Source organism: Lagopus muta, chromosome 17, assembly GCF_023343835.1.
Source record: "Lagopus muta isolate bLagMut1 chromosome 17, bLagMut1 primary, whole genome shotgun sequence".
NCBI lineage: Eukaryota > Metazoa > Chordata > Aves > Galliformes > Phasianidae > Lagopus > Lagopus muta.
The window spans coordinates 11,144,719-11,167,831 of NC_064449.1; the positions used below are offsets into that span (position 1 = coordinate 11,144,719).

Here is a 23,113-nt window from a genome sequence, read left to right on the forward strand (position 1 = left end):
CAGCTGGTAGAGTTAATTTATACCAATGTGGTGATAATAAAATCCGAAGAAATTGTGAATGATGCAGAAACTTTCCTACTTTTCCTTCTTTGCCTCCCTTCCTGGGGTGGAAAAAAAAAAAAGCAGTAACAAAAAAAAAGAACTCGCTAAGCCAAATTAAACTTATTTTTTCATGTGATGCATTCATGAAAAGGTGGGACTTGTTAAGCTGATGTCATAGATGGGCTCCATCAGTTAGCTGCTTATGCATGTTATGTTTGTATGTAGCTGACAAAAAAGAATTGGGGTCATTCAAGTGTTCTGCTTGCCTGTGTGTTGCTGTGAAGTGTAGTTACCTCTTGCTGAATCAGTTAGCGTGTCTGTTTGCAGAAGACTCCACTCCTCTGACTATTCCAACTTTTGCAGTGAGTAATAGCTGAGCTCTAGAAAATCAAGCAGGCTGAAAGAAGAGTTCTGAATGTTTGAGTTGGCAATACTGATGCCCAGAGTCCCAGAAAAATCTGCAGCATCAGCTTTTTTCTGCTGTTAAGTGGAAAATAGTTTGGAAACATTGCTGTGGTCAAGCTCGGATTTTTCTGGTGAGAAGGAATGCATTGAAGGAGGCAGCTAGCATGGGATACTTGGACTGAGTGGACTTTGTTTTTGTATTGTAGCTAAATCAAAGAATATCATCAAATACATGTAGATGGTCAATGTTGTTGTTTACCACCATGGTAGCGTGATGAGTTTACACATCTATTTTTGAAAGAATTACCATAAATTTGCAGATGAGAGCAAATGTGTAGAGGATTTGAAATTACTGAGTAAACAGAACCAGCAGTAATGTAACAAAACCCAATAATTAGCAAATAGTGCAATAAGATATCCATGGATTTGGGCCCCCTCCCCCTTTTTTTGTGTCTGTGTTTCTGTTTTGTTTTCCAAGCCATGTCTGACAGAAAGACAAACTGACGTGGCACAGCTGAGGCAGATGCTGGTCTGCCATCAGTAAAAGCAACTGTAAGATTCTTCATTTTGAAATAGCAATTTGGAAAGCAGCTGTGGTAACTTGTAAGGATTTCTTTCGTCTTCCAGGTAATTTTTTTGAAGGATTCTGGTTAAATATTAAAAGATTTTTTTTTTCAGAGCAGGAGAGATGTTCTCAAGTGACAGACTAGCAGGTGTCCCCTTCCTGTGGGTAAGGAGGAGATTGATCTCCATTGCATAGTGGTGCCCTCTCTGCTATTGGGTTCTGCTTACCCTGCAGTCAGGCTGTTTCGGTGGCTGTTAGCAGTATGGAAGCTTATTGAAGCTCAAAGTGCATCTCAGTTTATAGTGTGTTGAAGATACTATGCACTTGCACAACTTGTAAATCTGTTAACCCGTATGTTTTACCATGAATTACATTTCTGTTTCCTGGATGGACGCTAGTAATCACTAGAAGGTAACGGGCTGGCATTTTTCTGGGAAGGGTAACTGAATGCCTTACAATACACAGATCATTAATCTACTTTGAAGGTCAGCATCTTCTAAATGAAATGTGGTTGTTCGTAAGGTCAGCATCTTCTAAATGAAATGTGGTTGTTCGTATCAATTCTGTACTGTTGCTGGGTTTGGGAAGTGAAGGTAACGTGTGGCTGTGGATGGGGCTGCAGAGCCAACAGCTGGGCTGGAGCTGAGCTGGCTCCTGACTTTTATTTCTTCCTCTGTTCAGAGAAGTGGCAATGGGACCTTTTGTGACATTGTTTCACAACTCAGGCAATTTACACCTGATAGTAAAGTTTTGTTCTCCACATCAAAGGTAATGCAACTAGTTAATGTCAGTTCAGTGTCAAGTGAACCTTCCTCTGTGGGGTACGTTTTAAACATTATTTATCTTATGAGGAGCTTGCTATGGTCTAAAACATCAGAGGAATGTACAACTGCCATTATTTATCATGTGTGTCTCATTCAAAAAAACCACAGCATTAATGTAATGTCACTGTATCTGTTAGATGTCTCATGCTGCAGTACTGAAACTAGGAAGGCGCTAAGTGGAGGAATAACAATCATCTGGGGTGATTTTTTTTTCCTTTAATTACTGACTGAGATGAAACTCCTTCAGTATGTTCGTGTATTTAAGAAGAGCTTTATTTTCCCCTTCTTTATAAATTGTATCTGTTTTTACTTACTTCGTGTCCATGGATGCCACCTAACTCCTTACTGAGCTCTCCTTGGAGTCAGCACAGCTGCAGGACTGAGGAGACTTGGATATTTGTAGTCACTGTGGATGGGGCAGCTGTTTCTGCAGCTTCTGTTAGCAGACCAGAAATGAGTGGTTTCTGATGCACAGTGCTGATAAACTTTTTTCCAGGAATGCCACACTTGGCTTATTGCCCCTCATAGCCATCTTTTTAATATCACTGCTATCAGTGTTAAGTTAAAAATGGGTATTGTTTCTGGCAGAATGACTAGAATTCTTTCTTCCTCTTAATTGCTGAACTTCTGGTGCATTTAACTTTCAGTGATGTTCCCATTCTGCTGCCTCTTTGGTTCTCATCTCTTGCAGGCTAGTCAGCATCTATATTCCTAAGGTAAAAAGGCAAGCTCTAATTTCTTTACTTGTAAAAGAAGCCTGAAGATTCGTTAGTGGAGCAATGATTGATGTGACCCAAAGTTTTTTCTTTGTTGGTGCTTAAAGTTGCTTTTTAATGTGTGTTGGATTAGTTGTCTGTGTAGGTAGTGAAAGCTGTTGCAGAGGGAGAAGGAAGAAGTGGTGCCTTGAACAAGGCGTGCTGCTATTCAAAAAGACTTGTTTGCCCTTTTAGCTTTTTCATGTAATGCTTTCAACTTTGCATCTGGGAAGATCAGCAGTACAAAGTGTTTTCTCTATTTGTCTTGCTAAATGACAGGAGATTTTTTTTCTGGTTCGAGTTTGTTTTTAAAGGAAAAACAATGAGGAGAAGGGAAGGAAAGATGCTTATGTCTAAATTACCATTGTTCTTCTCTAGGTAAAAGCTGGTCCTTTTGAGGAAGGCTGGAATGTGTTCTGAGAACAAGTAGTGGCTTCCAGGAGGTGGCAGCAAAGGTTTGCTGTCGTTTCTTGGAGGAGGTGCTTTGCTGAGGGGGAAAAAGCATCTTCTTTTCTTTCATACTTGGTACTAGTTATGGGACAGAAATGGCAGAAATCTGAAGTTCTAGAATGCTGCAGCCCTGAAAGGGGCTTATTGCAAGGTAGCTGAAATTTTTCAGTATTTGGATAATGACTGAATTATTAAAAGCTAAGAGCTTGCCTATTGAACAGCACCCACAGTGAAAGAACAAAGGTGAATTAATATGGCAGTGCTCTGTATTTGCTTCTTTCCTGGTTTAATTTCTTCTGTAAGTCTTGGAGCTTTCATAAATACCAAAATAATTCTTTCCAGCTCTCCTTTAAGTTGTGCTCAGCAGTTCTCTCACCTGACTTCTTCGGTTTCAGTTGCAGATGGCCTATGTAGCCTTGAAATTTTTCACTATTTGAAACAAAAATGGAAGCAAAACGAACACCAGCCATAGATCCCTCACTGTACAGAAGTTCCTTTGTGCCAAAATGTTTTAGAAGACTCCCATTGTTAATTGGAAGACAGTTTCTTGAATAGGAATCCTACTGTCCTTTCTTCTTTCATATTTAAAAGACGGAGACTTTTCTGTAGTAACAATCACTGAATTATTTTGAGGCAGTGGCCAGGTGTCGTGTTTCTGTGAAGGCCACATCTTTAGTAGGAGCTGCAAATGAGCTTTGAAGTACAAACTGCTCTTCTCTCTTTGAAACAGGTTTTCTCTTTTCTTTGGTTTGTTTCTGAACATTTTTCTTTATCCTTGCTTAAAATGTCTTGGAGAGCCAACAGTTTCCTTCATTAAAAGTATCTTGAATTTTCTTTTCCTTCTCCCAGATAATCATGGAACCATTTACATTGTTTTCTTTTTCTTTATAGTACTAATGGAACAGTAATTAATAAACTGAAAGTGGTTAAGAAGCAGACGTACCCTTTACAAACTGGAGATGTGATCTATGTTGTTTACAGAAAAAATGAGCCAGAGAACAGTAAGTAAAGGATGATTTTTTAATTGTGCAGTCTTTTTGTACGTCAGTAAAATCAAATCAGGGTTACTTCATTTTAAGGCAAATAATTTGTTGATATGTAGAAACGAGATTCTATGGACCAGGTTGTGGATGTGCCAGTTTTGACAAGGACAGGTCTGACAGCTGTGGCATCGAAGCCTGCCTGTGAGCAGCTTTGGAAGAAACAGTGCATGCAGTGATAACTGATAAGGTCCTGGTCACACACCCAGCACTCATTTCAGGACTCCAAATTCTCAAGGTCATTAGCACTACTTTGTATATCACATTTAAGCAGTTTTTGGCATGAGAAGGGGATCAGGGAGTTGCTGCCTAAGTTGAGTTTGATGTTTTATGTTCTTTTAAAAATGTGGGGCAAGCTGGGAATGGGAAAAGATCCTGTAGTATAAGTAAAATCAGTAAACCTGAAAAGGTATTTTTGTACCCTTGGAGTAAAATCATCCCTCACATGCCTGTAGTGCTCTTTAGGAATCACTTACAAGCTCCCCTATATACATTTACAACATGATGTTTGATGGAAAAATAAAAGAGCATACTACAGTTTTCATCCATCGATACATGTATTAACTGTCCATAAAAGAGTATGTGTGCATCTCCTTTTAGGAAGTTGCTGTTAATTTATGTGCAGACAGATCAGGCTGATTTATGCTGACTGATGTGAAAGTTACAAGCAGCAGCAATATGCTATATCTGTCCATCTGTTTGGCTTGTTTATCTCATAAATCCTCTAAGATGGCACTGTTTGTGGTTAGAACTCATTTATATGAATTTTTCAGGTACTTCATATTGAATTGAAGAACAGATTTCTTATTAACAAGGTTTTGAATTACAGAAGCATTCAGTTTGGCTCTTTCAGCTTCTCCATCTTCAAAGACAGAAAGGAATTACAGAATTGACATTCTGGCTGGTCTGAGTACTTCTGAAGGAGTTTAGACTAACTTTATGAGAACAGGGGCTTCTGTCCTTTTTGAATTTGATTCTAGTTTGGGTAAAAAGTAGCAAGATAGGGGGATCTGTCAGAATGTTTTAGTCTGAAGTGGTTGGTGAAAAGGGGAATATTATTCAGTTGTTTTGTATTAATAGATACTAAATTAGTTTCTGGATGTAACTTGGAGCATGCAATAAATCTGTATGTTTTAGAGTTTGTTTCTTGCAAAGAAATCTAAAATTGAATGAAGAATTGGAGAGGTGAGCTCAGTAATAATAACCTTCAAGTAACTTTAACTGAAGTATCTGGAAAAAAAAAAAAAACAACTTGGTTTGCTATGATTCATAGCAGATTTTACATGTAAGAAATGATTGAGCCTCTGCTTCCATAGCTGGCACAAGTTAAACCTCACACAAAGGCCTCTTTGCCTGGTTTCCTGAGAAGAAAAGATCTTGCTGTGTTGTTCCTAATTGCCTCCTAAGTAGGAGTATTACCATTGTACAGTGGAGGTGGTCCCTCGTTGGCCTGTTGTGTTGTCAGACACTCTGGGGAAGCATCTGCCAGGCAGTAGAACTTGTTTGTGAGATTTAAGTGAGTTGGTTTTTATTTAAATTCTGTTTAATATTTTTTTCTCTTTTTCAGACGTTGCTTATCTTTATGAATCCTTAAACGCAAAACATGATGCAACTCAAGAACCAGTAGGTAAGGAAGTAATTGGAGATTTGAGAAGAGTAGCTAAGCTCCAATGACTAACAGTGCTTTTTTTAGAGTTTGAGCCCTTGAAATTCTGAAGCCATCATGTGAAAACTGTCACACAAGTTCTTTTTTCTTTCCCTTTTTTCCCCCTCTCTCTAGCTGTAGAAGCTAATGTAGAAAACCAATGCCATGTGACCAAAGATACCTCAAGTACAGGAAGAAGTAATGATGAGAACCAAATTACCTCATCACCATCAGCTACTCAGTCTTGCTATGAGGAACCACAGCCATCTACTTCTACATCTAACCTCTTTAATGCTTCTTCTACCTCTCTTATTGAGTCTGCATCTGTTGAACAGGATAATCCTTCTACATCTGGTAAGAATTATATCAGTATTTAGAGTGCTTCTGATCTGTTATAATGATCGATATTGTATAAATCCTTTCCATGGCATCTTTGTCAGAAAGCACAGATATGAGTAACAGTGTTAGGAATAAATGCTCTGCACTTTGAAGGGGATTTTAAGTACGGTTCCACAACTGAAGGCCTTTTTTTCCAGGTCCTCCGCATGGAGTGTAATGATACATGCAGTCCTTGTGCCTTGGCATCCTTTTTTCCTGTACAGATGTTTGGATTGATGTATGTGCATAATTGGGGTCTGAGTGACTTCTGTTTTTGCATGTCTATGCAGCTGCGTTCACTTCGCTGTTTTTATTTTGCAGGATCACAATCCTCACTCTTCACTCCTGTGCCTGCTTTGCCCATCTTAGAATCTGTGTGTCTAAGAGCACTTCATGATGAACATGAGAAGCTGGATGTGAATGCTGAAACTTCTGCAATCACTTCAGAAATCAGTGACAAAGAAAATGCAGAATTGGGTTCTCAGAGGACAGAGGAGGAAGAAGTTTTGGAACCTGCTAAAAAGAAACTAAAAGGAGGCTAGTATGCTGCAGTATTCTGCAACCAACTCTTTAATGTTATTATTGAGAGTTAGTTTTAAAAGTTTAAATTAGAAATTTAGTGCTGTTTATTTTTCATAGAAACCCAGTGAGGTGAACAGAAACTTAAGAAAAAAAGTGCCGAGTTGTAACATGAAATAAATACAAAGGCACTCATCAAATTTAGAAGGGATTGAGAGGTTACCAGCTTTAGCATGGGGGTTGGGCTCAGTGGCCTCTTGAGGTCCCTTCCAACCCCTGCAGTTCTGTGATTCTGTTAGGTTAGTGTGGGGTAGATAACTTTTTCCCCCCTCATAAGTAATTCTATGTTGTAGTATTAAAGAAAAGTTAAATAAATAAACATTATTTGTCTGTCTTCCTGTGTTCAGATTCAGTCAGATCAGTGTCATCTGTCCTTTTTCAATTCCTTTTTTCTCAATTGCTTTGTTTCTGATCGAGTGAAAATGGTTACGTGATTAGCAGAAACCATTATGTGAAAAGTAGGAACCTTTAGTGGCACCATTGTCGTTGAACAAGGAATTTATTTGTGTGCACCTTTCCAGTTGTTTTGTCAGATTAAAAAAGAAAGTTTCAAAATCTACATACTGTGGAGTTTTCTCTCTTTGTAGATGAAGGTGCTTGTCCAAATCTTCCAGCAGCAGCTCCAAGTGAATGTATAATTAAAATTGGCTCTGAAGATGCCAAAACATCAAATGTGAAACCAGATAAGATGGAGGAAACATTAACTTGTATTATCTGCCAAGAATTGCTGCATGACTGCGTGAGGTATGTATGACTGACAAAAACTGTGTTTAAGTGATAATAATGTAAGTTCAGTGACAAAAGTTGGAGGTGACCAGGAGATTCGGGATATTTACAAACCCTCGAAGTCTTTTTTAATGAGTCTTTCTTATTATCTAAGTAGATCTTACATGTTTTTTGAAGTGTTATGAATGTAAATTAAAAAGATGATGTATTTAGGGTTTACTTGTCATGTTTGTGTTTTCCAGCTTGCAACCTTGTATGCATACTTTCTGTGCTGCCTGCTACTCAGGATGGATGGAAAGGTCTTCTCTGTGTCCAACTTGTCGTTGTCCGGTAGAACGTATCTGTAAAAACCACATATTGAACAACTTGGTTGAAGCTTATCTGATTCAGCATCCAGGCAAGTTCAAGTGTGTTACAGAGCCTGATATATTTCACATGTTGACTGTATAGCTGATGTATGCACAAAGTCTGTCATCAATAATGTGTCTGTACGTTATGGACTCTTAGTACTATTTTCTCTGATGAGACTGCAAAACAAAACACAACCAAGATGTTTTTGAACTGTTATGTAAAAACAAATTTTATGGCAACAAAGATGCCGTAACTCTGTGTAAAAAGAGCAGAGTGGGAATAACAAATGTGAAGAATCTTGTGCTTTTGTCTTGAAACTTGAGTTTGGTTTTCATACAGATAAATGTCGTAATGAAGATGATGTACGTAGCATGGATGCCAGAAACAAAATTACTCAAGACATGTTGCAACCTAAAGTGCGGAGGTCTTTCTCAGATGAGGAGGGAAGTTCAGAAGATTTACTGGAATTGTCAGATGTAGATAGTGAGTCTTCAGATATCAGGTAGGTCTGTTTAACTTGTGTACTGAATTGAATTTGCTTATGCTTGAGTGCCCAAATGTACAAACTGGTTTCAAAAACATTGAGAGCATTGTTATTGCTGATGTTGCCTCCACGATCACTTCCAGAATGAGTCTTTCTTCTGTTTTGAGGAAAGTTCATTTTTCCCATTAATTATCTCTGCAATTCTACTGGCCATCTTTAAGCAGTCAACAAAAAATATGTTAAGTTGGAACTCCTTGAAGCCCAGCAAGATTCAGTTTATGACTACCAACTTTCTCCTGATTAGCATCTCGTGATGTGTGGAAATACCTTCTGTGGCTGTTACTTTATGGAAGACTGATTTCTGCATAAGGTTTTGTTATGAGAAATAGCATTCTATGACCATTTAATTATAGCTGCAATTAATGTCTGGGATCCTGCTTTCAGTAGGTGTGTGCTACCGAAGCAGCTGATGCTTGACCGAGGGATTACTAGCCACCAGAATAGTTCTTCTTTTTCAGCAGCAAGCATTTTTTGCTTTATGTCTAGAGGAGAAAAGAAAAAGTCTTCCAGTAGATAATTATTCCAGCTTTGTTAATCTTGCTTCCACTCACACCACTGTTCTCTTTTGGAAGCTATTGGGAATCCTTTCTTTTGCAGTACTCTTTGTTACAGCTACAGCATTCTTCACAGCCGTGAGGTACTGAGTTATGTGGACTTCCATATGTTACTGGATGGAGAAATTCTAGATTAGAACTTAGAGGGTAAAATCAACCCGCAGTCTAGCATAGCAATGAGTTGTATTTGCATTTGGGTATGATTTTTTAAAAATATTTTATTTTTTCAGTCAGCCATACATAGTATGCAGGCAGTGCCCAGGGTATCGAAGGCACTCTGTTGCAGCTCTGCCTGGCACGGGCCAGGAGACAGAAGCAGGAGGAATGCAAGCACTGGGAGATGCCCCCTCCACATCTGCCAACTTTCCTGCAGGTCAGTGTCATGAAGTCTTGTTAGCAGTGTGCAGATAGTAGGTGTATGAGCTACAGGCCTTGTAAAGCTCATTCTCACAGTACTGTATCACCTCTTCACACAGATATATTTGCAAGATAATTAAATTTGAGCATTGTTTTAGTGTTGTCATCCAAAATAGACATCTGATGGTTGATAGTTCATAAACTCTTTTGTGTATTTGAATATTTTTGCACACCTATGTAGTTTAGAAGTCTTCTATGCTTTTTTAAAGAATCTTTGTGGGGAAATATGTATATTTTTATAGATCTATATAAACAAGCAAGCTACATGTATGTATATATATATTTGTATAGCTTGCTTGTTACTTTCAGATTTTTGTCTATTGTTTGCTATCATTCCAGTCCATTTTGTAATTCTTTGCGTTGTTCAGCCTTACATTTTTCTTATTTTTTCTCACCTACCTAGCTGTTCAGGAGTATGTGTGTCCTGCTCAAGGAAGTCATGTAATATGCACCTGCTGCTTTCAGCCAATGCCTGACCGAAGAGCAGAGCGTGAACAGAATCCTCATGTTGCTCCTCAGCAATGTGCGTGAGCAGTTCTGCAGTCAAACTTAAGAAAACAATTGAAAAATAAGTTTCTCTTTGTTTTAGTGAAAAATTAAGTTTATTTCAAAGAGTGATTTTATTTGAAATTCTTTCTTTGGAGTCTTCTTGTCAAATCATGAAACAGTCTTCCTTTATAAAATGTATTTATTCATCCTCTTTTTTGAATAAGAAAGCTGTGCTTTTTTAACAAAGTTTGTTAGGACTCTAGTGCTGTAAAAATGACAGACTGTTGAGATTTGTTGTGTGCAATCCTGACGGGTTTTCTTTGCTATTTTCAGGTACTGTTTGTCTGCAGCCCTTCTGTCACTTATACTGGGGCTGCACTCGGATGGCGTGTTTTGGCTGTTTGGCACCATTCTGTGGTATTTTGGAACAATATGTTTTTTACCAGTCTGCTCTCTTTGCCATAATGTGTCTACCTTAAACTTTGAGTAATTTATGAAAGGCAATAGACTGCCACAGTTATGCCAAAGGAAACAGAGGCTGTGTCCTCACACTACAAACAGAAACGATTCTTGAATGTGCATGTCTTAGATTTGAGTGGAAAACAGCACTTGCTGAGCATATTGCTTCCCAGCATTAAAAAATGTGGTATATTTCAAGCTAGCAGGAGAATCATGCATGTCTTTGCAAGAGCATTGAATGTCTGATGTTAGCTGGTTAGAAAAGAAGCTTTCTCTCTCAAATTTCTAGTCTCCCAAAGCTCGAGGTTTTTGATGCTTTGAAAAATACAAATAGTTGAAAGGACTTGACTGTAGAATATGCTTTAATAACACTGTTAATTAGTGCAGATCAGTAGCACTGTTTGAACTGACGGTGAAATTGTAAGATCTTAATGTCTTGTCTTCGATTGCAACTAGAAATTATGTACTGCACATGTGTGTTCAGCATGTGTTGAACTTAGCCATGTGCTTGGTGCTTGCAGGAGCCTGTGTGTGTTATTTCAGGAAACAAAAGAGCCTTTAGAATGCATGTGAGGGCCAAAGGGTTTGGGAAGAAATAATAATTCTTTTCTTCTTCTATTAGAAATAAACCTTGGTGACAAGTGTTTAGATGGAGTCCTAAATAACAACCACTATGAGTCAGATATCCTAAAGGTATTTTTTCAAATGTTTATTGTGTTACATAATAATAAATCTGTGTTGTTTAAGATTTGCTCATGAAATGATAGCGATATTTAATTGCTCAAACATGTATGTCTGGCAGCTGCCAAGAAGGCCACAGTTATGGCAACAATTTATGAATTTGGGCTTAAGTGACCATAGAATTCATGTATGTTTGATTGCTAAATCAAAGAATTTTCCTTGTACGAAGTGTTCGTTAGGGAGCCCAGTATCTACAGTCTGAACTGCAACATCTGAAATGTTAATTAGAGAAAAATAATTCACTAGCATATAACAGGAAAACAAATTTTTTTTTTTTTTTTTTTTTTTAATGCTAGACAAATTAAGCTTCAATTGTGTTGCATAGAAATATTTCTTTCTATACCATAATAACTAGATTATCTAAATTAGGTAGGCTGGGTGAAGTCTTGCTGTAAGTTAAGTGATAATGTGGCTGGTGGGAATCTGTAGGCATTCTTTTGGCAAAAGAAAGAATGCTCTGGATGAAGAAACTGAGCTAACAGTTTTATTGGTGATTTGAAAGCTGAAAAAAAAATAATTCTGTTATTCTATTTTTGTTTGTAAACAGCCTCATCCCATGTTGAAAGCATAGTTAGATCTAGGATTGGAAACATTTGAAAACTAATGGCTTGGTATCTTTTTAATGTTTGAGATTTTTCAAATGAAACAAACTCTTTTTCAGGATTACCTGGCATCCAGGGGTTTGACGTGGAAGAATATGTTAAATGAAAGTCTGTTAGCTCTTCAGAGAGGAGTTTTTATGCTGTCAGGTGCGCTTTGTTCACTTCTGTCCACCTATAACTGTGTGTGTGTGTGAGCAATCAAGAGGTTTGATGTTCTGTATGTACATAGCTTGTGATGTCATGACACCTTCGTTAAATCAGATTTCTTATTCCTTACACTGACATCTTGTGCAAACTGTCCTTTTCTCCAGATTACAGAATTACTGGGAACACAGTGCTTTGCTACTGTTGTGGCCTCCGCAGCTTTCGAGAACTTGCCTACCAGTACAGGCAAAATATTCCTGTTGCTGAACTGCCAGGTGGGGTTTGCTTTGCACAGTACAGAGGAAGTCAGTTAAAAAGTTAATCACTTTTGGGTCTTCTATATGAAGCCTTAGTTTTAAATGAGATATGGGTTGTGGCCTCCTGTGGCAGATTTAAGATTGGGAACAGAAACTCTTCCTGTAATCCAGCATTACTTTATCCATTCAGTTCTTGTTGTTGCAAGAGCTTCTACATCTTTAACTAGTGAGAGTTCTGCTTTATTTCTGTGCATAATGAGACAGCTCACCTTGTTTCTCCTCATTATTGCCTTTCTATTTAGTGTAACAGCCTGCTGGACCACTCATTTACTATGTATGTAAAACTGGGGGAGAATAACAAACTACCCAAATTAACGATTTTTTTTTTTTCTTTTAATGGAAAGGTATCTAGATATATTCCTGGTGTCCTAAACTGTAAATACAGTATCTGTTAAACTAAATAGTAAAGCTTCAGTTGAGAACACTGAGAAACAGTGGCGTAGTATTCTGTCACCTTATTTAATGGCTTCAGAAATAAATGTAGCTTTTTGTCTTCTCTGCAGTGACTGTCACATCACGTCCTGATTGCTACTGGGGGCGCAACTGCCGAACTCAGGTCAAAGCACATCATGCCATGTAAGTTGCACCTTTTAGAAAGTGGTAGGATTTTGGTTTTGGTTGTTTTTGCTTAAAAACAAATCCTTCAAAGTGCCAAGAATTGTGTGAGGAATGCTGCTGCAGTACAAACAAAAGTGAATGAGCTTTGGGTTGTGGGTTTTTGTTTGTTGTTTAAACACAGCTTGGAAATGGACCCTTTGTGCATGGCTGAAGGTACCACTAGCACTTTTAAATTGGTATTTTCTACCCCCACCTCCTCCTTATTCATATCTTTCTCAGTCTCAAGCAGCTTTTCATTTGGCCTTGTCTTGAGTGCTTCTTGAGAACACTGTGCAGATAATTAGATAATTAGCCCTTTGTTATTTCTTTTGGTACTGTGAGAAATGATTTTTAGCAAACTGCAACAAACTTTAAAGGGGTAAATTGATGGGAACAACTTGTGAAATGGAAGGAAGAAAAGTTTGGAATGTGATATTGGAAACCTGGTGTTTGGTCATTCACAAGAATTATTCATCCAAAACAAGGTCCTTGATTTTTAAAAAAGGAAGGCCACTGATAACTGATGCCAAGTCATTCTTGCAGAAGGAGGCATGGGTTACAACAGGTATTAAAGAATTTCAAGAATAAAACAAAAATTGGCTGCCTGCAAGTTACCTTGTTCCAGGAAGGGTAAAGAAATCCTCCTTGCTCAGGGAGTTATTCTCTAAATTCACACTGCAGTTCAAGACAGTGGAGCTGTTGCTCCTTACTGAGAAACTGCTTATAATGAATAGCAGATTCTGCAACATCTTCCTAATGCTGCAATGAACATGCACAATTAGCATTATTCCTTTAACATTTCAGATACTGTGGGTTGAGCATAACCCGTCTATATGGCTCATTCAAGCAGATAATAAAGAAGAGTTAAAATATTAATCCCCAACCACATACAAATGCAGAGCTTTACCAAATACCTTTCAAAAATAATTTGGAATTTAAGTTGTAGTTTTAGTTCAAAGCTCTGCTGTTATCTGTAATTTCATGTTACGAGGCTCTCTATTTTTCCACAGGAGATTTTATTTTGAAGTGCTGAAGAGTTAACTCAGTATGAAAGCACTCACCAGTTGTCTACATTCATATTTGAGTGGATAATTTCATCTAGAATGAGAAGGGTTTTTTCCACTTGTTTTTCCAGCATTAGCTGTTCTGGTGCTTTACTCTTTGCTGCTTAACTTTTTTAAATATCCATAGAAATGAGGGAGAAGAGCCCTCAAAACCTGTCATATACCACTCCTAGATATTGGTCTGGGTTTTTTTTTTACTGAGCTAGATTGTTTTGCTAAGTAGTTTGGTTATGTAGGCAAGGTTTCTTTCTAATCTTCTGTCTGATTCAGTAAAGAGAAAATGCACTCAGCTCTTCAAGTTGTGTTTCACAACACGTGCTGAGGGACGCATGACCCAAGAGGAGGAAGAACAACATGAATAGCTGGAGATTCTAGAGAAGTAGAAAGAAGTGCCTTACGCAGAATTTTGTGCAGACAGGCTTGCTATTCCCATTGAACTTCAGTAACATAGATTGAGAGAAACCTTACTTATTTTATTTCTAGAAGAGGATCGTGCAGAAATGTGTTGTGAGACTGGTTAGTATTAGTTCCCCTAGTGAGCTGTGTAATGCTGCTTTAATAAAAATAACTACTGTCTCTCAGGACAAAATTAATTCTCTTGATTCCTGTTTTACTTGCCTTCTGGATTTGAAGTAGGCAGAAGTACAGAGGAATGCTTTTAATAACAGGTTTTCTGTGTACATAATAGAACTACCAATTGTTAGGCAGGAGATGCTGAAAATCCTGCTACTGGTTAGAGTTCATCTAAAATGGCTGTGAAAAGCAGCTGTGTTAGTATGTAAATGTTCTCCTTTGAACTGTTTAATGTTTAAAATACCCTGTGAAAGATGACAACTCTTGTGTTGCTTGATTTCTGAGAACTTTGTTACATATTAATACTTCTTTCAATTTCAGGAAATTCAATCACATTTGTGAACAAACGCGATTCAAGAACTGAATACTTGTAGTCTGTAGTGAGGGGACAAAAGCTTGTCATACTGCTTGTACAGTTTAAGGTTTCAGGGGATCTTCTCATTTCTCCCATAGCAGGGAACCAATAACTTCTGCATCAGGTAATCTGAAACGAACTTCTGAATTTGTACAATTTGACAGCTGTAAATGAATGAGGTAGGTTGTTTTTTCCAAGAAAGTCCAGCAAGCGTTGCGTTCCGTTCTCATGACTTCAACGTCCCTGTGTCACTTCACTGAAGAACACAAGCAGAAATCACTCACACAGAAACCAGCCATATCTTGGGAAGGCCTAAGAATAAGGAGTGTATTTGCACTACTTGTGAAGAAACTAAGAATAATCCTTAAACTTAAAAAATAGAAATGTTTTGTATAAGTATCTGAAGATTATTTCAAGAGCCATTAATATTTAAGAAGGAAATTGTCAGTGTATATTTGTAACTGCATTTTGCGGTGCTCTGCTATTTTGTCACTACTCACAGCCTTTGGGCTACAAATACATGAACCTTCACTGAAAAAAAAATCCGTCCATGAAACAACTGTTTTAGCTTAAAGCTTGTACCATATGTGCAGTGTTATGGTGGAAGTAGTACAGTTTCTTATCTTAGTTTTGTCATATTGATGGGTTTTATTCACATTAAATTACAAAAAGGAATTGCACAAAAATTTGAAAATTGCATTTAAAGTTGGGGTAATACTTGAAGCAGAACAGCCTTCTGCTAATATTACTTCTGTAGTATTTTATATCAGAAGACCAAACAGTGCTTTTGACATAGAGCAGCAGCCAGTAGGACACACTGGTTCATTTTTTGTATTTCCTTTGATATTGTATGCTGAGTATGTACCTCTGCCATGCAGCTGTTCTCTAGCATGCATACACTGGTGAAAATGTAGAAAAGGCTGTAATTTAAAACAGAATATAGCAGCTTTACTGGAGAAAGCAATCTTTCAGAAAGCAATTGACAGATTGTAGCAATATGGAGGCATTTCTAGCTTGGGGTAAGAATGATGAAGGGGGACGCTGGTATTGCTGTCATCAACAACATAGCTTTTATTTTCACACCTTTTGGAGAGCTTGTTCCAGAAACATCCCATGCATCACTTCAAAAAATATCCCAACACTATTCCTCCCCCCCTCCACTTCCTGCCAGTTAATATGATTTAATCTATCTCAAAGTAACTTGGTAGTTAATGTTCACAAAGCTCTACTGGGACCAATTTCTCTCTTTCATCGTACTTAGAGTGAAACAGAATGAGAAGAAAGCATACCACGTTACCTCTGTAGATACCACGTTGTTTTTAAGTATGCCTTATTTTGTCAGTAGGATTTATACTTCAATATTAAAGTGTACACAGCTATCTTGTGACATAATGGAGCACAAATGATGCAGCACATCGTGTCTACTGGCGTCAGTGAGTTAAACCATTTGCAGTAACGCACACCTTCATATGAATGCCAATTAAAATTATGCATTTGTGTTTAGATTTTTATTTTTCAAATAGCTGCCGCGAGGATGGGTCTGCTGACCACACCTGTGTGCTATTAAAGATACACTTCTGTGTGGACTTCTCTTCTTAATCTCTGGGCATTTTCTCCTGTGAGTAGGATTGAAATTGGATCTGGAATAATACTTGAAACTTTTTAACAGCATTGCGTTTCTGTCTTTTAGTATTATTAACAATGTTCTGTTGCCTCTGTATTTGTATTTTATGTTTAGATTTTTTTTAATGGTTATTGTTATCTTCTCAGGACGACCATTCCCAGCTGTTTTTATCTCATTTTTCATCTCTGGCTGTGCATGTAGCAAAATGAGTGCAGTTGTGGAGATCAAGCCTTTGCACATTATATGCAGAAATGTGCTTTGCATTCTCATTCACCACTTCCCACACCCCAGATGGGCTCTCAGCATAGACTTGTCACTGTACTAGTGTTCAAGCCTCCTGTGCTGAGTTGGGTTTTTTTGGTCAAAAATCATGTCTGCAGTACTATGTACAACCTCACTTGCACTTCAAGTTATGTTTATATGAGGATATATTATGTGACAAAAAAAAAACCCTGAGAAAGAAATTGAACCGATGTACTTAACATCTAAAGTACCTGTGCAGTAGAGGTTCTTCAAATTCCCTTCAAACAACTTTTTGCTGTTACAGACAATTGATCTGCCTTTCTATGCATATAGGGTTGTGGTAGTGCAATGGAATGAAGGGATTCTTTTGTCACTTATATTGTACCAGGACTAGATGAGAAACTAACTTGCAGATGGGGAGGGTGAATAAATCCTGATCTTTATATGCTCTTACATAAGTAAGAGTATCTGTCATGGGTATTACATACTCTATACACTAGACCTTTTTAAATGTATGGTTACCAGATGATAGTTAATGTGATAAATGTATGAACTATGCTTGGTGTAATTGTTTAAATACTGGAAAGGTGCAGCATATTTTTTAACCTGTTTAAAGCACACCCCCACCTCCTTTATAAGAGATACTTGGAAGCTGAGCATGAAAAGTGGTAGAATAGATGCTGTGAAAGCCAGGGTGGTTATGATAGGCTTTGACATAGTGGTGAATAAAGTACATAGTCTCTTTGAGAGAGTTCTTTTATAAAGAAGGTGGAGTGTAGTTCTTCCAGTTGTCTTTGGGGTTTTTTTCCTGAACTAAGAAGTTATTAATTAAAAAAACTTTAAAAAAAAAAAAAAAAAATCACTGGAGTAATCTGTTTTTTTTTTTCTGTGGCATGTTCTCTCACCACAGGCATGGATGTGTCAGTGTTTGTCATGATTGGTCACGCTATCAGTCACTTGAATGTTGGAATTTTGCAATGGAATCTCATCCTTGAACTTGTCCTAACTAAATATAAGGTCTTTTTTTGGTCCTTCACAGAAACTTCCCCAAACCTTATTACAGATGTCTCACTGTATTGTAAAGGATCGTGAGTCTGTCTGCAGGATTTATAACAAATAATGCCTGTTTAAAGACAGCACCTCCATGTTTGTAAAAAAACAAGCTCACTTAGTTTTTTAATTAACTGGAACTGAAATTCCTACAGTACTGTAGAGACTGAACTGACAGCATTATGCAACGCGGCTCATTTAAGAGCAGGGTACAGCAAATGTCATACTGTGTTAATCTTTATACCTTCTGCATTTTCAATGATCTCATTTGTATAAATGATTTCAAATAATATTAATAGTACTTTTCTTAGAACTTTTTTCTCGCTCAGGAAATAGGAGTTCTCTGTACCCTCATTCTGTCTGATGCTGCAGACAACGAGGCTGAGTTGCACTTCAAATTGTAGCTTAGCATCCCAGGATCTTTTGCACTGCTGCTGTTCCTGCAATTGAAGCAGGATATCCGTTACTGTTGTAGTCTTATCTGAACTGCTGTTCTTAAGCCAGCTGTCATTTCTTCTTCAGTCTAAATTTAAAGAGATTAAAACTTGTGCTTCAGTAATACGAAAGTGCTATATTGTTCTGTGTGCCATCAGACAAACTGATAGGCCTTAGAACTCATAGTACTCAAAAGAGGCTTGTTTTGCACTAATATTGGTGGATTGAAACATTCTATGCTCCGCTGTGTCACAGAACTACCTGTAACTAAATTAGTTTGAGAAAGCTGTTGATTTTTTTTTTTTAACCTAATGCTCTACCAGCTCTGTCAAAGCTCAGTCATTAACTCATTCATCTTGCAAACAAAATACATCCATTTTAGATCCATTCTTAACGTCTAGTAGAGCTGTGTAGTACAGATGGCTTAGCTTACAGTGAGAGCTTAAGGAAACAAGTGATTGAAGAAAGAGTGAAGAATTTGAGAAGAGAATGCTGTGGTTTAAATTATGATCTGATTTTTTTATTTTTTAATGGCCTCTTACAAAATTCTGTTGGGAGGGGGCTTTATTTTGTACGGCCTGCTCCAAAAATAAGCCATCGGTGGTGATATTATTGGAAGTTAGAAGAAGGATCTCTTGGTTTTGAAAGAAAGTGTGGGGGTTCTGCAGGTTTTCCATTTTATCTAACTTTATTTCTGCAGGATGCTTGGGACTCAAACACCACTTACACAATTCCGAGGGAAAACTTCTGAAGAAACTAATTATACTATTTCCCATAGCAATGTTTAATATGCAAAGATTGCTTCTAAATCTGCTTTTCAGGTCATTCTTCTTTTCTTCACACTTCACCATTTTGACTTTCAATGAGGCAATTTCACCCTTAAGCTCATTAGTTTCCATAGGAAATGAATTATAAAAAATGCTAAGTGTGCCATATGAGGTTTAACATCAAAGACATTTCTAGGCAGACCATGAATATACGTTGAAGCTATATTTGGTCTCTGAGTCTCCTCTCAGTCCTACTGAGTTTCAGTCGCTTGCTTTCGTTAGGTAAGTGTTGGCTTAGGACTTGCATTTCTTCCTTGCGATCCAAATTAATCTTTAATTATTTAGAATAAGAGGTGGTCATTGACTGTATGGAGTGGTTGAATCCACTGTGTTTAGTTATTACTCACATGCCCTCAGCGAGGAGGGAGAAAACTGGTTGTTTTCCCATCAGTGCTCTGTGCTCAACCATGTGAACTACCTGGCAGTAAGAAACCTAATGTACAGGATTCTTGTCGTTAGTACAGCTTCAAGCTTTTGTTCTGAAGCTCTGTATCCAACAATGAAATAAGCAAGGAATGCCCCCAGTCTTGTTTTGTTTCTTTTTTTCATGTCCTATTCAATCTACGTAACACACTGAAGGGAGTGTCTGGCATATCCCAGAATAATTATATTTTTAAAATACTGGATTTGAATAATGTACACTATAACTGAAAAGTGCTCCTTTCTGTTAGATCCTATAACATTTTAAGACATCTTTCCCATGCAGTTGTGATTGAAACTTCCCTTCCCTTCAGCGAGTGTTTAGCATGCTTATCCCATTTGCTGCTTAGTTACAGTATGCAAAGGAGCACAATAAAGTGACTGTACTGCCACAAAGGTAAAACTGAACCCAGAGTCCATGAGCTGTGGGGTTTTCTGTCGTGAGAAGATTGTGACGTGTCCCTTAAAATAACATAGCAGTTAGGAACAAGTGCTGTAGGAGTGTCTTGTGTTCAAAATTAATCTTCGTTGGTATTTACAGGTGGAACTACTACAGCACTCAGAGCTTGTTTGTAAGTTGTGAAGAATTTCAAAATGGAGGAAAATCTCCTTCAAGTTCTTTGAAGGTACAAAACATACTGACATCTTTAGCAGTAAGTTTTAGTGATCTGCCTAAAATAGGAACTTCAAAAGCAAGCTGGGAATTTAAGCTTCAGTCTCCCATATGCTGTGCTTCTGTTTGTTCATGGTTGACTCTGCTCTTGGGTTACAAAGGTGCGTACAGAGAAAGTCAGTGAGTGAACGACCTCAGTAGATGTTACTGAGGAGAAAACCACGCTGTAAAGCTTGGGCTTCACAGAATGCTGCAGTGGTGGCACTGATGTGCATCAGGGCACATCTTGGTGCTCTGGGGCAACGTCTGTCCAACTTAGCATTTCAGTAAAATAAATGTCATTACATTGCAGAAATTAATAGTTAAACATACTTTTATTGGAAAAAAAAGTCACTTTCCCAGCCCATCACATGTAGGTATTGTCAATAACTGAACACAGTTACTTTTTCAAAGCAGATTTTAGTACTTGAATCTCTAGAAATGTAATAAGTAACGTAACATGGACTCTGTTTTACAATGTGTATGAATTTAACACAGTGGAAATCATTAGATATTTCGAAGCCTGCAGTATTCTTTTTGTCATAAATATATTAATTCATCCCTCTGAATTATGTTACATTAATTTAAAAATAAAGCAAAGAACTTAGAGACAGACTTTTATGCTTCAAAACTATTCAACGCCATCTGGTAATAATAAATGCTGAGGTTTGTCTGCTGTTTGTTTGAGTCAACTGCTACAAGGCATGTTTTTGCTGCCACTGTTACTAGATGCAAGGCTTATGTCTGTGTAGACACATACACAAAGTATTAGGCAAAACCTACAGTCTTGTGTTGCATATCTCAGACATTAATAGGTGGCAGATGGAGACTGTAACAGCAGGTGAAATCATAAATAATTCAGTTAAATATTCCAGGAATCAGACTTAAATGCTTTAACATAGAAGGCTTAAGATGACTCACTTGTCACACACTGTAGCTAATACGGGAGACTTGTATGGGAGATTTCTTCCTGGCACCTGTTCAATAATGTAATTTGCTTTAAAATAGTATCTTATGTCAGCTGTAAAATACAGCTTCCTAGGGGATTTTTTTTAATTTTTTTTTTTTAAAGCAAAATAATTCTAAATTGTGAGTTAAATATGCAAAATTCTTTAGCAAAGACAGGAAAATGTCACTGGAAGGTAATTACAACAGTGATGGGATTATTAAAGGCAATAGGACAAGCAAGCTTCCCTTTGGTTCTGTGCTCCACTGACTGCCCTGCATTTGTAATCAGAGTGGCACATGTACTTATTTTCTATTAAAAAAAAAAGGATCACTCAAAGTTTGCTGTATTTGATTTTTCCTCTTAAGTCTTGCCTGCAAAAGGAAGGGAAATAGTTCTCCAGTCAGTGTGCGTTACCAGTAATAAATAGTTGGTGAATATAGGATCAGAGCAGCTGCAGATATCCAAGTGTTGGATGCTGAGGACTGTTCCTAATGAGTATTTCAGTATCTTTGTACACGTGTTCCTGTTGCCAGGAGGAGTTGCTTAAAAATGTAGTGGACTGAGGCACTGTAAGCTTATGTAGATGTAACAGAAATAAAGCTAGGTCAGGCTTCAATAAAATTAGCATACAGCATGGTTTTGCTCAGCTTATCTGTACTCTTCTTTAATGAGTTAGTATGTGAGATAATCATGATTTTCAATATTAGAGATGTTAATGCTTGGTAAACTTTGTGCTAGAGTGCAGAAGTTATGAAATGTTTAGAATTGTTTACAAAACAGTATGCAAACGTGCAAGAGGAATTCTCATTTGTACAGGCACACCTATGAGCACAATTTAACTCATAGCTTCTACCAGAAGGACTCAAGTGGTACCACAGTGACACAGGACTGACATTTCAGATGTAAACCATGATGTAACCATCTCAGATGACTTTCATATCTCATTCCAGACAAGATTTCCTGCATTGTGAAATACCTTTTCAGATGCTTTCATGAATAAAGCATATCAAAATTCCATGCAGAAGAATAGGTTTGAGGATAATGAGTAAAAGGGAGGATGGTGTAGCTGTAATCCCAGTGGTGAGGCAAAGACTACTCTGTGAACAAAGCTGTGTCCATGTATAGCTGTCAATCACACAACTGTTTGGCACTGCTTCCACTCTGTTCGTGTGCCTGCTGCCTCTTTTTGTGAACTGGTGGTTCGGTCTTTCTGAGTATCACTGGACTGAAGCTTGACATAGTGTAGGAGCAGCCAGGGTATCAAAGTTCTGTGAGGTCTCACTACTATTAGCATCTACAACTGATGAGCTCTGCTGGTCCCTGGAAGAGTTAGGGACCTTCACCTGACCTTTGTACAAACCAGGAGATTTTGCCCAAAATGGAAGATTTGATGTTAAACTGGCAGAACTGTTACCCTCCACAGTCAGAACCACTGGTTTTTTATCTGGCACTGTTACTGCATACGCAGCGTTTGGTTCGGACAGATGATCTCCACATTGACTAAGATGTTCAGCTAGGACCAGAGGCTGCTGATCATCTCCTTCTTCAGAAATGACAAAAACTGGTTTGTTTTTATCTGCTTCTCCCCCAAGGTCCTTTGTTTTTGAAGCATTGGCCAAGTTGATTTTCAAGGGGTTGGAGCTCTCTGGAGCGCTCTTGGGGCTTTGGCTGTTAACTGGAGATGCTGCCCCTAGATGTCTGGAGGAATCCAAGGACCTCACGCGTTTGTTGTCAGGGGAACCAGCTAAAAATCCAAAGTAATGATTTCCAAACCTGGATTTCTTCAGGTTGCAGGAGCTTAGCTTCCGCTGCCTTTGTGCAGACAGAGTGAGGGGGTACGAGGCATTGCTGACAGATGAATCAGAGTAAACCGTTTCTGAAGCTCCCTCTATCTCGGTGGCTGAAATCACCTTTCTGGTTGGAACACCTTGGATTCTTGCAGCTGTAGGAAAACCCTGTGCAAAATAATAATAAATTAGTAGTCATGCTTTGAAAAGCAAATCTCTTAAAAAGCATTGATCCCAAGGGAACTAACTGAAAGTTAAAATTCCTTGTTATGGTACAGGTAAGATATTTTCTTCTGCAAAAGTCTGTTACTACCATCAAAGAACATCCTCTATTAGCTTTGTAACAAGCTCTGTTGCTTTGATGGCAATGGTCTGTGAGACCTATACATATATATCCCATGTCTACAGATTCTTTGCTATGCAATAGCAATCTGTCAAATTTAAGGTGTCACCAGGGGAAAAAAAAAAAAAAGAATATGTTAGAAAACTCAATGAATGCAGCTTCTTAGC

At 37.9% G+C, this 23,113-nt stretch overlaps 2 protein-coding genes across 12 annotated transcripts in view; one reads left to right on the forward strand and one right to left on the reverse strand.

The window, feature by feature from the left end:
- CHFR (checkpoint with forkhead and ring finger domains) overlaps window positions 1–23,113 on the forward strand; it is a 54,716-nt gene that overhangs the window by 4,056 nt on the left and 27,547 nt on the right. For 7 of the 8 annotated variants that reach the window (XM_048963848.1, XM_048963846.1, XM_048963850.1 and 4 more), the window contains exons 4-17: window positions 3,933–4,042; window positions 5,649–5,708; window positions 5,862–6,080; window positions 6,426–6,641; window positions 7,271–7,427; window positions 7,652–7,806; window positions 8,100–8,262; window positions 9,089–9,231; window positions 9,679–9,798; window positions 10,098–10,181; window positions 10,846–10,916; window positions 11,626–11,713; window positions 11,878–11,985; window positions 12,531–12,603. In XM_048963848.1, coding sequence (XP_048819805.1) covers window positions 3,933–4,042; window positions 5,649–5,708; window positions 5,862–6,080; window positions 6,426–6,641; window positions 7,271–7,427; window positions 7,652–7,806; window positions 8,100–8,262; window positions 9,089–9,231; window positions 9,679–9,798; window positions 10,098–10,181; window positions 10,846–10,916; window positions 11,626–11,713; window positions 11,878–11,985; window positions 12,531–12,603 — 1,767 coding nt within the window. Of the gene's footprint in view, window positions 1–3,932; window positions 4,043–5,648; window positions 5,709–5,861; window positions 6,081–6,425; window positions 6,642–7,270; window positions 7,428–7,651; window positions 7,807–8,099; window positions 8,263–9,088; window positions 9,232–9,678; window positions 9,799–10,097; window positions 10,182–10,845; window positions 10,917–11,625; window positions 11,714–11,877; window positions 11,986–12,530; window positions 12,604–14,582; window positions 17,291–23,113 lie in introns of those variants that run through there. The other variant, XM_048963853.1, reaches the window with a different exon arrangement.
- The window catches only part of LOC125701589 (uncharacterized), a 31,295-nt gene continuing 28,365 nt past the window's right edge, over window positions 20,184–23,113 (reverse strand). For all 4 annotated transcript variants that reach the window (XM_048963842.1, XM_048963841.1, XM_048963843.1 and 1 more), the window contains exon 7: window positions 20,184–22,771. In XM_048963842.1, the coding sequence (XP_048819799.1) occupies window positions 22,034–22,771 (738 nt within the window). In that variant the 3' untranslated portion in view covers window positions 20,184–22,033. The remainder of the gene's footprint in view (window positions 22,772–23,113) is intronic.